The sequence below is a fragment of the Salvelinus alpinus genome, chromosome 5 (assembly GCF_045679555.1).
Source record: "Salvelinus alpinus chromosome 5, SLU_Salpinus.1, whole genome shotgun sequence".
In the NCBI taxonomy this organism is placed as follows: domain Eukaryota; kingdom Metazoa; phylum Chordata; class Actinopteri; order Salmoniformes; family Salmonidae; genus Salvelinus; species Salvelinus alpinus.
Window position 1 is genome coordinate 88,195,256 of NC_092090.1, and position 13,430 is coordinate 88,208,685.

General features: G+C 41.2%; 1 protein-coding gene across 3 annotated transcripts in view; it reads left to right on the forward strand.

Moving 5' to 3' along the window:
• LOC139577168 (EGF-like repeat and discoidin I-like domain-containing protein 3) overlaps positions 1-13,430 on the forward strand; it is a 204,313-nt gene that overhangs the window by 86,214 nt on the left and 104,669 nt on the right. For all 3 annotated transcript variants that reach the window (XM_071404062.1, XM_071404063.1, XM_071404061.1), the window contains one exon: positions 9,965-10,078. In XM_071404062.1, the coding sequence (XP_071260163.1) occupies positions 9,965-10,078 (114 nt within the window). The remainder of the gene's footprint in view (positions 1-9,964; positions 10,079-13,430) is intronic.

Consider the following 13,430-nt stretch of genomic DNA (forward strand, 5'->3'; position numbering starts at 1 on the left):
TAACTCAGCTGGTAGAGCAGAGTGCTTGCATTGCAAGGATTGTGGGTTTGATTCCCACGGGGGGGACCTGTACGAAAATCTATGCACTCACTACTATAAGTTGCTCTACTTAAGTGTGTCTGCTAAATGACTAAAAAGTAATCTGAATGGCTCAGCCATCAATAAGCTGCTCCCAAACGTTTTAAACCCGCATTAGGAAGTTGAGTCTATCATAGTTCGTGTGGGATTCAATGACATTATGAAGGACAGCTCAGAACAGCTGAAGATGGATTTTAAAGAACTGACTGGGTCTCTGCTTGACACCAACAAACGCCCCATAATATCTGGCCCTCTGCCCTCCCTAAATCATGTCATTGAACATTTCAGCAGACTTTTAGTCCTCCATAACTGGCTACGAGACTATTGCAGCTCTGTTGGTGTAACATTTATTGACAGTTTTGATACCTTCTGGAAACAAAGCATGTTTTATAAGGAGGATGGGTTCCACCCAAATAATTTGTGTTCCTGGATCCTTTCACGGCATTATAAGGCTGCGTTGAGACAATGACTTATTAATGATCCAAGCCCAACTCAGTTAATCTCTACCATTGTGTCGCTGAGTTGTCATGTTTCAGAAAATGTATAATATCCCAGGGGTGTTAGAAGACCCAATGTAAGAAACCTAATGTATATCCCTCTAACTGTCCGGAATGCCTCTGCTGATCCTACAGCTATTGTATGCAGTAATAATGTACCATGAACTAGAGTTATATTGTTAGCACTGAGGTGGTGTGCCCTAGTAGGAAGTCCACTGTGTGCAGCTCACCCTGCACGAACATAAATAACATGAGCATGTCTACTTATGCTAAGCTTCCCAGGGAAGCAATGAAAACAATCAAGAATCCCAGAAAGTGCTAAAAAATAGCCCACGTTAACGTATGTAGCTTAAGAAACAAGGTTCATGAAGTTAATCATTTGCTAGTAACAGATTACCTTCATATTCTGACAGTCTCTGAAACTCACTTAGATAACACCTTTGATGATACAGTGGTAGCAATACATGGTTATAACATATACAGAAAAGACAGAAATGCCAAAGGTGGTGTTGCTGTTTATATTCAGAACCACATTCCTGTAAAGATTAGAGAGGATCTCATGTTAAATACTGTTGAAGTAATATGGCTACAGGTTCATCTGCCTCACCTAAAGCTCATTCTGGTGAGAAGCTGCTATAGACCACCAAGTGCTAACAGTCAGTATATGGATAACGTGTGAAATGCTTGATAATGTACATCCCCGTCTCTCTATGTGATATCAACAGAGAGGTATAAATATTTCAAAAACTTAAAGCATTATATTTGGGACAAATCATTCACTAAACCCTAAACTAAATCGTGTAATAAATAATGTGGAAATTGAGCAGGATGTGGAGACTATACTGCTTGGAGTAACCCTGGATTGTAAACTGTCATGGTCAAAACATGTTGATACAACAGTAGCTAAGATGGGGGGGAAGTCTGTCCATGATAAAGCGCTGCTCTGCCTTTTTTTTTATTATTGTCTTTTTAACCACACTATCAACAAGGCAGGTCCTACAGGCTCTAGTTTTGTCGCATCTGGACTACTGTTTAGTCATGTGGTCAGGTGCCACAAAGAGGGCAATTACAATTGCCTCAGAACAGGGCAGCATGGCTGGCTCTTAAATTCATTATTCTCAAATTGATTATTATTATCTATGAACATTTGAACATCTTGGCCATGTTCTGTTATAATCTCCACCCGGCACAGCCAGAAGAGGACTGGCCACCCCTCATAGCCTGGTTCCTCTCTGGGTTTCTTCCTAGGTTCTGGCCTTTATAGGGAGTGTTTCCTAGCCACTGTGCTTCTACACCTGCATTGCTTGCTGTTTGGGGTTTTAGGTTGGGTTTCTGTACAGCACTTTGTGACATCAGTTGATGTAAGAAGGGCTTTATAAATACATTTGATTGATTGATTGACATGGAGAGATAACATTAATAATATGCATGTAAATCTCTCATGGCCGAAAGTGGAGGAGAGATTGACTTCATAACTACTTGTTTATGTAAGAGGTGTTGACAAGCTGAATGCACCGAGCTGTCTGTTTAAACTACTAGCACACAGTATAGCACACTCGGACACTACTAGCACACACAGTAGCACACTCGGACACCCATACATACCCCACAAGATATGCCTCCAAAGGTCTCTTCACAATCCCCAAGTCAAGAACAGACTATGGGAGGCACACAGTACTACATAGAGCCATGGCTACATGGAACTCAATTCCACATCATGTAACTGATGCAAGTAAAATTAGATTTAAAAAACAGATACAAATACACCTTATGGAACAGCGGGGACTGTGACGAGACACACACGTACAGGCACAGACACAGACAAAAATGATAAGACACGCACTCTACACACACGTACACATGGATGTTGTATTGTAAATATGTGATAGTGGAGTAGTGGCCTGAGGGAATACAATAAATGCATTGGGTTATTTGCTATAAAATATAATGTCATGTAATATTTTAAACTGTATAAAACTGCCTTAATGTTGTTATACCATTATATAAAATATAATGTCATGTAATATTTTAAACTGTATAAAACTGCCTTAATGTTGTTATACCTATACTTATACCTTGTTATAGCTACCTTATGGTACCTGTTGTATCATACATGTGTATTCTGCCTGCTAAGGTTCTATAGATTCCAGTGATGTATAAAAGGCACGTGCTGTACTACTAATAATGTTCATTTATTGGATAAATATCAGTTACATTTAGCCATATGGCTGCATTGTAAGTGCAATATATTTAAGATGCCTGAATGACCTCAAAAAGAGAGGTTGAGTTGGCGACAAATGCAACCATTTCTGTCCGTGAGATCCGACATCTGGACACAGGCAGGTGGGAACCCTATTAAATACCCATCTGAGTGTCCCAATCAGCCAATTCGATACTCTGCTGTATGTTCAGCTCTGAATGGCATTTTTTTAGACCCCTCTTTGATAATTCATAGTGGGTTTTTTTTCTTCTTCATGCAATTCTATGAAATAATGCAGGATAATGAGTTTGAAAAGCTGTTTTGAAAATCTCAGCTTTAATGATGATTGGCCCTTGTTGTCATGTATAATGCAGATACTAGTCAGTGTTTGTCAGGTTAATATTCTTAACGAGATTGTTAGGCCCCTCTAGGTTGAATTAATTAAAACATAATCCTCCTTGATTGCGACAGCCTCCTGCTATCAAGATGGAATCCCTCCGACAAGTGCTTGTTTGTTCATTTCACAGCTAATAATATGTTAGTCAGTGGGGGACAGGGTGTCTAACTGGGTGCTCTCATTTCAATCACGCTGCCCTTTGCATGGATGGATAATTACCTGTAATTGTCCTTTGGTGCCATCACAGAGCAGTTATAGCCAATGTCTCCAAAAGGAAATGTGCTCTACTCACCTCGGCAGAGTTACAAGGTGTCACTGGATTCCTTTCAAATAAATAGTATCACACTATTAGAGTCACTTTGCGGGTGTCTCCTATTGACAACAATGATCAGCAACATGTGTTGGTAATAGTATGTCATCATGCCAAAATATCACTTGGACATATCAGAAAAGTGTTTCATGCATGATTTAATCCTAGTCATCATGAATGGAATCCGTTGAAGACGGTGGGACACAGCCTAGTTGAATAGAGCACGTCCTAATACTCCTTTACTTTGTCTTTGCAAACTGAGCAGTTGGTCAGGTCTGTTTCAGGGTGGCAGGTAGTCTAGTGGTTAAGAGCGTTGGGCCAGTCACTGAAAGGTTGCTGGTTTGAATCCCTGAGCAGACTAGGTGAATAATCTGCTGATGTGCCCTTGAGCAAGATGCTTTACTCTAATTGCTCCTGGTTAAGAGTGTCGGCTAAATGACTACAATGTTTCCCCACTCCCAAAGTTCAAAGAGGAATTGTGTCACCTCTTAAGCATAATCGAACAGGACTGAACCCTGAGGTGTGCTTTTGATAAATTTATTCTGCAGTTTAGCAGAACTCCACAGCCCCCTACCTACCTACCAACCAACCACGCGAGGCCAATATCAATGTCTATGTCTATAGTGGCAACATTGAAAGCCCTTGTCTTTCTCAATTTGGACATATGGTCCAGATGAAATGCTTTTCAAAATATAACGTTCTCTTTGTTTCCCGGCGGGATGCATGTTCTATCTGATTCTACTCAGTTATGGAGGACTTGTCTTTATTTGTTTCAGTGCTTTCAGTGCTTTCAGTGCTTTCATCGTCAGGTTGAGAAGGTTCATCTCCGCAGAGGTATTCTCTCCATCACACGCATCATAAGAGGGTTGGCTACTGTGACTGGTGCTCCATAGGTCTATGTGCTCTTTGAATATAATAGTGAATAAATGGAATGTTAGCCTATAATGAGTGCTAATGTGTTCCCATAACGATGTCTGAAACATTGTCACGGTAGCACATGTAAGCTTCACATGCCACAATAGACAGGCATACCAATGTGGATGTGATCTTCCTCAACTTTCAGAATGCAGTATTGCATGCGTATTGCAACAGTCTCATCACACTGCTAACTCTATCAGAATTCAATTCAGATATAGACAGAAAACCCTCATTTGGAGTTTTGATTGTATACGGTGGGCTTGGCCAAATGCCTTCAGCTGATGTGAGGTAATGTGTGTTATGGATGTGTTAGCTTGGATACTGCACTTAGATGACAAAATTGCCTAAAAGAGTAAAATCAGCTCACCCAATTTTAGTCTATGATTTGACTATTATATGTTCAATGTTTCTTTAGGATTTTTTGTTTTCCAATGGAATAGTTTCAACACATTAAAATGAGAGTTCAGTTCACGTAACAGGTTTGACCTTAAAATGAGGGAAATACGTAAATTAATCACTAATCTTCAGAATTTACTTTGTCAAAGCAACACAAAAAACTATGGATTTACAATGATGGTGAAACGATTAAGTGGGTTAAAATCTTCCTAGAAGTGACACAGGTTTGACGGAGGGGCATGTCAAAATACAGAATTTTGGCACTTTAGCAAGATTTTATTTTCAGTTGAAGTCAGAAGTTTACATACACCTTAGCCAAATACATTTAAACTCAGTTTTTCACAATTCCTGACATTTAATCATAGTAAAAATTCCCTGCCTTAGGTCAGTTAGGATCACCACTTTATTTTAAGAATGTGAAATGTCAGAATAATAGTAGAGAGAATGATTTATTTCAGCTTTTATTTCTTTCATCACATTCCCAGTGCGTCAGAAGTTTACATACACTCGATTAGTATTTGGTAGCATTGCCTTTAAATTGTTTAACTTGGGTCAAACGTTTCGGGTAGCCTTCCATAAGCTTCCCACAATAAGTTGGGTGAATTTTGTCCCATTCCTCCTGACAGAGCTGGTGTAACTGAGTCAGGTTTGTAGGCGTCCTTGCTCGCACACGCTTTTTCAGTTCTGCCCACAAATGTTCTATAGGAATGAGGTCAGGGCTTTGTGATGGCCACTCCAATACCTTGACTTTGTTGTCCTTAAGCCATTTTGCCATAACTTTGTAATGCTAAGTATGCTTGGGGTCATTGTCCATTTTGGAAGACCCATTTGCGACCGAGCTTTAACTTCCTGACTGATGTCTTGAGATGTTACTTCAATATATCCACATAATTTTCCATGTATTTTGTGAAGTGCACCACCTGCAGCAAAGCACCCCCACAACATGATGCTGCCACCCCCGTGCATCACGGTTGGGATGGTGTTCTTCGACTTGCAAGCCTCCCCCTTTTTCCTCCAAACATAACGATGGTCATTATGGCCAAACAGTTGTATTTTTGTTTCATCAGACCAGAGGACATTTCTCCAAAAAGTACAATCTTTGTCCCCATGTGTAGTTGCAAACAACAGTCTGGCTTTTTTATGGCGGAAGCAGTGGCTTCTTCCTTGCTGAGCGGCCTTTCAGGTTATGTCGATATAGGACTCATTTTACTGTGGTTATAGATACTTTGGTACCTGTTTCCTCCAGCATCTTCACAAGGCCCTTTGCTATTTTTCTGGGTTTGATTTGCACTTTTTGCACCAAAGTACATTAATCTTTAGGAGACAGAACGCGTCTCCTTCCTGAGCGGTATGACGGCTGCGTGGTCCCATGATGTTTATACTTGCGTACTATTGTTTGTACAGATGAACGTGGTACCTTCGGGTGTTTGGAAATTGCTCCCAAGGATGAACCAGACTTGTGGAGGTCTACAATTGTTTTTCTGAGGCCTTGCCTGATTTTCTTTTGATTTTCCCATGAGATCAAGCAAAGAGGCACTGAGTTTGATGGTAGGCCTTGAAATACATCCACAGGTACACCTCCAATTGACTTAAATTATGTAAATTAAGAATCAGAAGCTTCTAAAGCCATGACATCATTTTCTGGAATTTTCCAAGCTGTTTAAAGGCACAGTCAACTTAGTGTATGTAAACTTCTGGAATTGTGATACATTGAATTATAAGTGAAATAATCTGTCTTTAAACAATTGTTGGAAAAATTACTTGTGTCATGCACAAAGTATATGTCCTAACCGACTTGCCAAAACTACAGTTTGTTAACAAGACATTTGTGGAGTGGTTGAAAAACGAATTAATGACTCCAACCTAAGTGTATGTAAACTTCCGACTTCAACTGTATATAAAAAAATGTCTGATACAAAATTGTAAAAAATTAAAGTCAATGTTGATGCACAATTTCTACTTAAAATGTCAAAGGTACTCTTTTCGTGGAATGACGCACCAATGTCTATGTCTGTAGTGGCAACAGTGAAAGCCCTTGTCTTTCTCACTTTAGACATATGGTCCAGATGATATGCTTTTCAAAACATAATGTTATTCTCTTTGTTCCCCTGTGGTGTGCATGTTCCAGCTGATTCTGCTCAGTTATGGAGGACTTATCTTTATTCGTTTCAGTGCTTGAATTCTCATCACTGTCAGGTTGAGAAGGTTCATCTCAGCAGGGGTATTCTCTCATCATCACATGCATCATATGAGTGGGGGGCTACTGTGACTGATGCTCCATAGGTATATGTGCTCTTTGAATATCACAGTGTAATGTGTGCCTATATGAGGGCCACACATGTTCCCAGAATGATGTCTGGAACATTGTCTGGGACACACCTGGAACATGGTAGCACATGCAAACGGCACATGCCACTATAGACATAGGCATACCTTTGTGAATGTGACGTTCCGCAACTTTTAGAACACAGTATCGAATTTGTCTTTCAACTGTCTTGTCACGTTGCTAAATTGCCTACACTTAATTTGGAGTTTTGATTGTATGCTGTGGGCTTGGCCAAATGCCATCAGCTGATCCGAGGGCATGTGTACTATTATGGATGTATTAGCTTGGATTCTGCACTTAGATGTGGAAGATAACATCTCAGAAAATCATCAGAAAAACATCCTAACAGGCTTATAATTTATTCATATTTGAGTTCTTAAGCTTGCAGAGTTTGTTCCATAATCATGAAATCAGTGTTTATTAGTCACTGAAGAGTAGGGCATGCTTTAGAGTGGGATTAAGTGTCTTAGTACTCACTTTACTAGAGGCGGAAATGAGACCTTTGCTTATGTGTATGTTTCCAAATGCCAAGTTATGGATTCTTCTCAACATCTATTCCAACCTTTTTCTTGTGTGCATGAGACTGGCAGGATGCCATAAAGTGGATTCCTTTATGAGATCTCCTATCATGAAACACATCCGATTCACAGTAGGTTATTCTCAGCAGGACTTTGCCCCAAACACTAACTGACGTCAGTAACTGATCACAGACATAGCAAACAGACTGTGGACCAATGGGGATTTTTTTGGAAAGAAAACAGTAGAGCACTGATTTCGATCTGCCTCAAAAGAACATGATGGCTGACATGCGTCACTGTTCTGTGATCTGTAGATGAAATGGCATGAGACCAGCTAGTTCCAGCTAGATTGAAGATGTGTACATTCCTTACTAAGCTTAACCTAATATACATTCTTTACATTGCATAGCTCAAGTCTACACAGTAGTGGTGCAGTAGCCTGCTACAGTGCCTTGCAAATGTATTTATCCCCCTTGGCATTTTTCCTATATTGTTGCATTACAACCTGTAATTTAAATGGATTTTTATTTGGATTTCATGTAATGGACATACACAACATAGTCCAAATTGGTGAAGAAAAATGAAAACAATTACTTGTTTCAAAATTACTTGTGTCAAAAATTACTTGAAACAAAAATAAAACTGAAAAGTGGTGCGTGCATATGTATTCACCCCCTTTGCTATGAAGACCCTACATAAGATCTGGTATTACCAATTACCTTCAGAAGTCACTTAATTAGTTAAATAAAGTCCACCTGTGTGCAATCTAAGTGTCACATGATGTGTCACATGATCTCAGTATATATACACCTGTTCTGAAAGGCCCCAGAGTCTGCAACACCCTTAAGCAAGGGACACCACCAAGCAAGCGGCACCATGAAGACCAAGGAGCTCTCCAAACAGGTCAGGGACAAAGTTGTGGAGAAGTACAGATCAGGGTTGGGTTATAAAAAAAAACAGAAACTTTGAACATCCCACGGAGCACCATTAAATCCATTATAAAAACATGGAAAGAATGTGATACCACAACAAACCTGCCAAGAGAGGGCCGCCCACCAAAACTCGCCGACCGGGCAAGGAGGGCATTAATCAGAGAGGCAACAAAGAGACCAAAGATAACCCTGAAGGAGCTGCAAAGGTCCACAGCGGAGATTGGAGTATCTGTATATAGGACCACTTTAAACTGTACACTCCACAGAGCTGGGCTTTACAGAAGAGTAGCCAGAAAAAAGCCATTGCTTAAAGTAAAAAACAAGAAAATATGTTTGGTGTTCGCCAAAAGGCATGTGGGAGACTCCCCAAACATATGGAAGAAGGTACTCTGGTCAGATGAGACAAAAATGTAGCTTTTTGGCGCTCAAGGAAAACGCTATGTCTAGCGCAAACCGAACACCTCCCATCACCCTGAGAACACCATCCCCACAGTGAAACATGATGGTGAAAGCATCATGTTGTGGGGAATTTTTTCATCAGCAGGGACTGTGAAACTGGTCAGAATTGAAGGAATGATGGATGGTGCTAAATACAGGGAAATACTTGAGGGAAACCTGTTTCAGTCTTCTAGAGATTTGAGACTGGGACAGAGGTTCACCTTCCAGCAGGACAACGACCCTAAGCATACTGCTAAAGCAACACTCAACTGGTTTAAGGGGAAACATTTAAATGTCTTGGAATGGCCTAGTCAAAGCCCAGACCTCAATCCAATTGAGAATCTGTGGTATGACTTAAATATTGCTGTACACCAGTGGAACCCATCCAACTTGAAGGAGCTGGAGCAGTTTTGCCTTGAAGAATAGATGTGCCAAGCTTATAGAGACATACCCCAAGAGACTTGCAGCTGTAATTGCTGCAAAAGGTGGCTCTACAAAGATTTGACTTTGGGGGGTGAATAGTTATGCACGCTCAAGTTTTTGGGGGGTTGTGTTTTTTCTTGTTTGCTTCACAATATAAAATATTTTGCATCTTCAAAGTGGTAGGAATGTTGTGTAAATCAAATGATACAACCTCCCCCAAGAACAATTTTAATTCCAGGTTGTAAGGCAACAAAATAGGAAAAATGCCAAGGGGGGTGAATACTTTCGCAAGCCACTGTATATATGTTTGTGGAAAGTCCCAAACCTAAATTGGTGGGTAGCATTAACGGTCGATCCCAGGAAACCATTTTGATTTATTAGCTTCAGGAAGCCTGCCACTCCGTCTCCGCTCCGTCTTCAATAAATATTCCCCACGAATGCATGTTAATTAGAACCATGTCCTGCTAATTGCAAACATTTCTGCTTCAAAGAAATTAATGTGCCTTTTTTCTGTTTTCTTGGTTCTTGCAGATGTTAACGAATGCGAGAGAGACCCGTGTAAAAATGGGGGCATCTGCACAGATCTGGTTGCCAACTACTCTTGTGAATGCCCTGGGGAGTACATGGGAAGGAACTGCCAATACAGTAAGTGCTGTATTTTTCTCTTATTTTCTCTTCTCTTCTCTTTTATGATCAGCCTTGCCTGGCTCTTCTCTTTTATGATCAGCCTTGCCTGGTGTACAGAACAGTTGGTAGCTAGTCCTGGCAAACAGGGCAAAAACATTATTTCATTTTGTTTCTTTGTTTCTTTTCTTTGTTTCTTACTCTAACCATCTTTCTGTATCTAAATCCACAAGGGTCTGTATCTGTGTGTTGTGAAAATTGTTGTGAGGATTCAGGGTTGTTCAAGATGAGAATCTGACTTGGAAAAAGCCATCCATGACTGCAGACAATCAATGGGGCAGACCTTGCACAACACACATGAACACACATACGCATGCACGCAACCACACACACACACAGATTCTTAAACTTACCCACGTACTCTGCTTTCACCAGACATATTCCCTCTTTTGGGACATTAACAATACTTACACTTTCTCTTAAAGTTACAACAATGTGCTAGTTTTGAGTAGTCCAGTGGGAGCTGAACTGAATTTTTTGTAATACAGTCATGTCATTGGACAAACTTTTGGCGCCGTCTAGTAGAGATTTTGTCAAAAAAGAAGCCTAAATATGTTGCTAGAGACTGGCCATGTCCGAATACCCGTACTTGCGTTCTAGGCTGTAAGAGTGTACGCCCTGCTGCTCGTTGTTAAGCTAGTGCTCCTGCTACCTGTCTCTCCTTAACTTGTTGAACGGTGTTTTGGCTTACTGCCCTGCAATTTACTGCTTGCTTCTACATCACCAACTTGCGAGTTGGTGATGTATAGTGTATGTGCAACCAGGAACCATACAATGAGCAAGTCCTCTACTTTCTCTCTGTTTGCCATACTGGTGTGTGACTCAGGTGTGTGTTGCTTGTGCTTTTGCCATTTCACAGGCTATGCTTGTTTCGGGAGGCAGGGTGAGGCTGTATTTGTGAACCCACTGTAGTTTATAGCAATTTTTTTGTAAATTATTGTCAAGAAGAGAGACACAGAAGAACAGTTAGCCTAGCTAGCCTAGCTAGCCTGTAGTTTCAAATGGTGGTTGCTAATGAATGGTTTCAACGCTGCATTATGGGCTCCTGAGTGGCGTAGCGGTCTAAGGCACTGCATCTCAGTGCTAGATGCGTCACTACAGACACCCTGGTTCAAATCCAGCTGTATCACAACCGGCTGTGATTGGGAGTCCCATAGGGCGGCGCACAATTGGCCCAGCGTCATCTGAGTTTGGACGGTATAGGCCGTCATTGTAAATAAGAATTTGTTCTTATTAACTGACTTGTCTAGGTAAAAAAAGTATAATTAGCTAGGTTTATTTTGCTCTATTCCGGGACAATGTGGACTGTCCAGACTTTCAATGTAGCAACTGTTTGCTCGCAGAGGACTACAAAGGCGAAGAGCAAACAAGTAGCAAACTTACACAAGCTACTGGGGAAGCTACTGGGGAAGCCACTTCCGAATACTTTCTCTTTCTCTTCTACTCCAGTAGCTGGACGCCGCTCTGACCTGATGGGCGTGTCGCCCCCGTGTCGTCTCTCCATAACCGACTGGCTGGAGCTCTGAAGTGATCCCTCCCCAAAGGAGATTCCCCCTTCCCTGGAAAATGGAGTTAGTAGAATGCTTCTGGATGACGTAGTAGATGATCCTATTATTTACCCTGCCACCAGCCAGAGAGGCACGAAAGCAGCAGACTTTGGCAATTGGGGCCTCTTTGGCGGTGGGAAACCCAGACTAGATACAGACTTCAAACAGCTTCATCACCCTTGATCCAGAGGTTCCAGAGCCTTCATCCCTGGGGGCTTCTGCTTCGAGATCGGATCCGGAGGTACCTGCACCTTCGTCCCCTGTTCTGACTCCCTCTTCATTGGCTTTTACGGTGAATGAGACTTTGTTGGTTATAGGAGGCTCGAACCGTGTCCAAGAGTTGAGGACCTTTTGAGATTCTGCCTCTCGCAAGTCCTCGACGGGTCTCCCGAATCATGTAAGGTGTAGGAATAGGCAGATGTCCTCTTCTATCTCTCCGGCTGTAGTTTTAGGCAGCTCTACGGTGGTCCTCGAGCAAAAACCCTGTGCTAACCCAGGGTGTGCTAACCCAGGGCTCGAGTACAGGATATTACTAAGCTTCTCCCTACCGTTCTGTCAGCACACATGGATTGATGCTGTTGTAGTCCATATGGCTGATAAACATGCCCCTTTCAAGCGACTCAGTCAAAAACAGAACTATTCCATGGTGCTCTCCTGTACTCTCAGACCTCCTCTTCATAAGAAATCAAGCCTGGGCCAAGGCTAGACAAACTGGCTCGTTAGCTGATTGGAAGCAATTTAGGCAATTGTTGAAAAAGGTGAACTGCCTCGGTTAAACAGGCCAAATCAAACTACTTCTGTAGCTCTATGACAGACTCTGTTAGTGATCCCTATAAATTCTGGAAAACTGTTATTAATTTACTGAAGTGGGGTACCTGTACTTCCCTGCCTAAGCAAGTCGTTTTAGACTCCTGCATCATTACTGAAAAGTTACGATTTGTGATGTTTTTAAATCAGCATTTATCTCAGCTGGTTTCCTATTTGAAAGAAATGGTGGTCATACTGGTCTTGGCCAGTCAGTTGACTGTTCTTCACACATACAGCCTGCAGTTGCCTCGATGGATGATCAGTCAACCGCATGTGATTTGGGGAATAGTAGTCAGGGGTTTTCTTTTTGCCAACTGACAGAAACAGAAGTTATTGCTGCCTTATTAGCTATTGACACCAATAACTTATTAGGGGCTGACAATTTAGGTCCGTCTTTGCTTAAATGCAGCACCAAACATTGCTGGTTCAGTAACACACATTGTTTTTACTTTAGTATTAGGAAATATTTCAAAAGTGTGGAAATCAGCTTTTGTGCTATCACTCCATAAGGGCAGGGATAGTAGTGATCTTAATCATTATCTACCCATTTCCAGATTTCCTTTTCTTGCGAAAAATAGTAGAATCATTGGTCAACAAACAGCTACGTTATTATTTTCTATCTGCAAGTGGTATTCTTAATGTTAATCAATCCGGATTCAGAACTAAATAAAGCACCAGTACGGCTACCATAGTTGTTTATGTATTTATTACATTATTAGGGAACCCCATTAACTCTTCCTAGGGTCCAAACATATTAAAGCACTTACATTACATATTAACAAAAGATAAAACAGTACATCATATAACATTATTACACCACTGAAATGATATTGCAAATGCCTTAGATTATAGAAAGAATTGTGCTGCCATATATGTTGACTTGTCAAAAGCTTTTGATATTGTAGACCAGAGCAAAGGCCGGCCCGGGGGCCGTATGTGGCTCGCGACCTGATTAGATA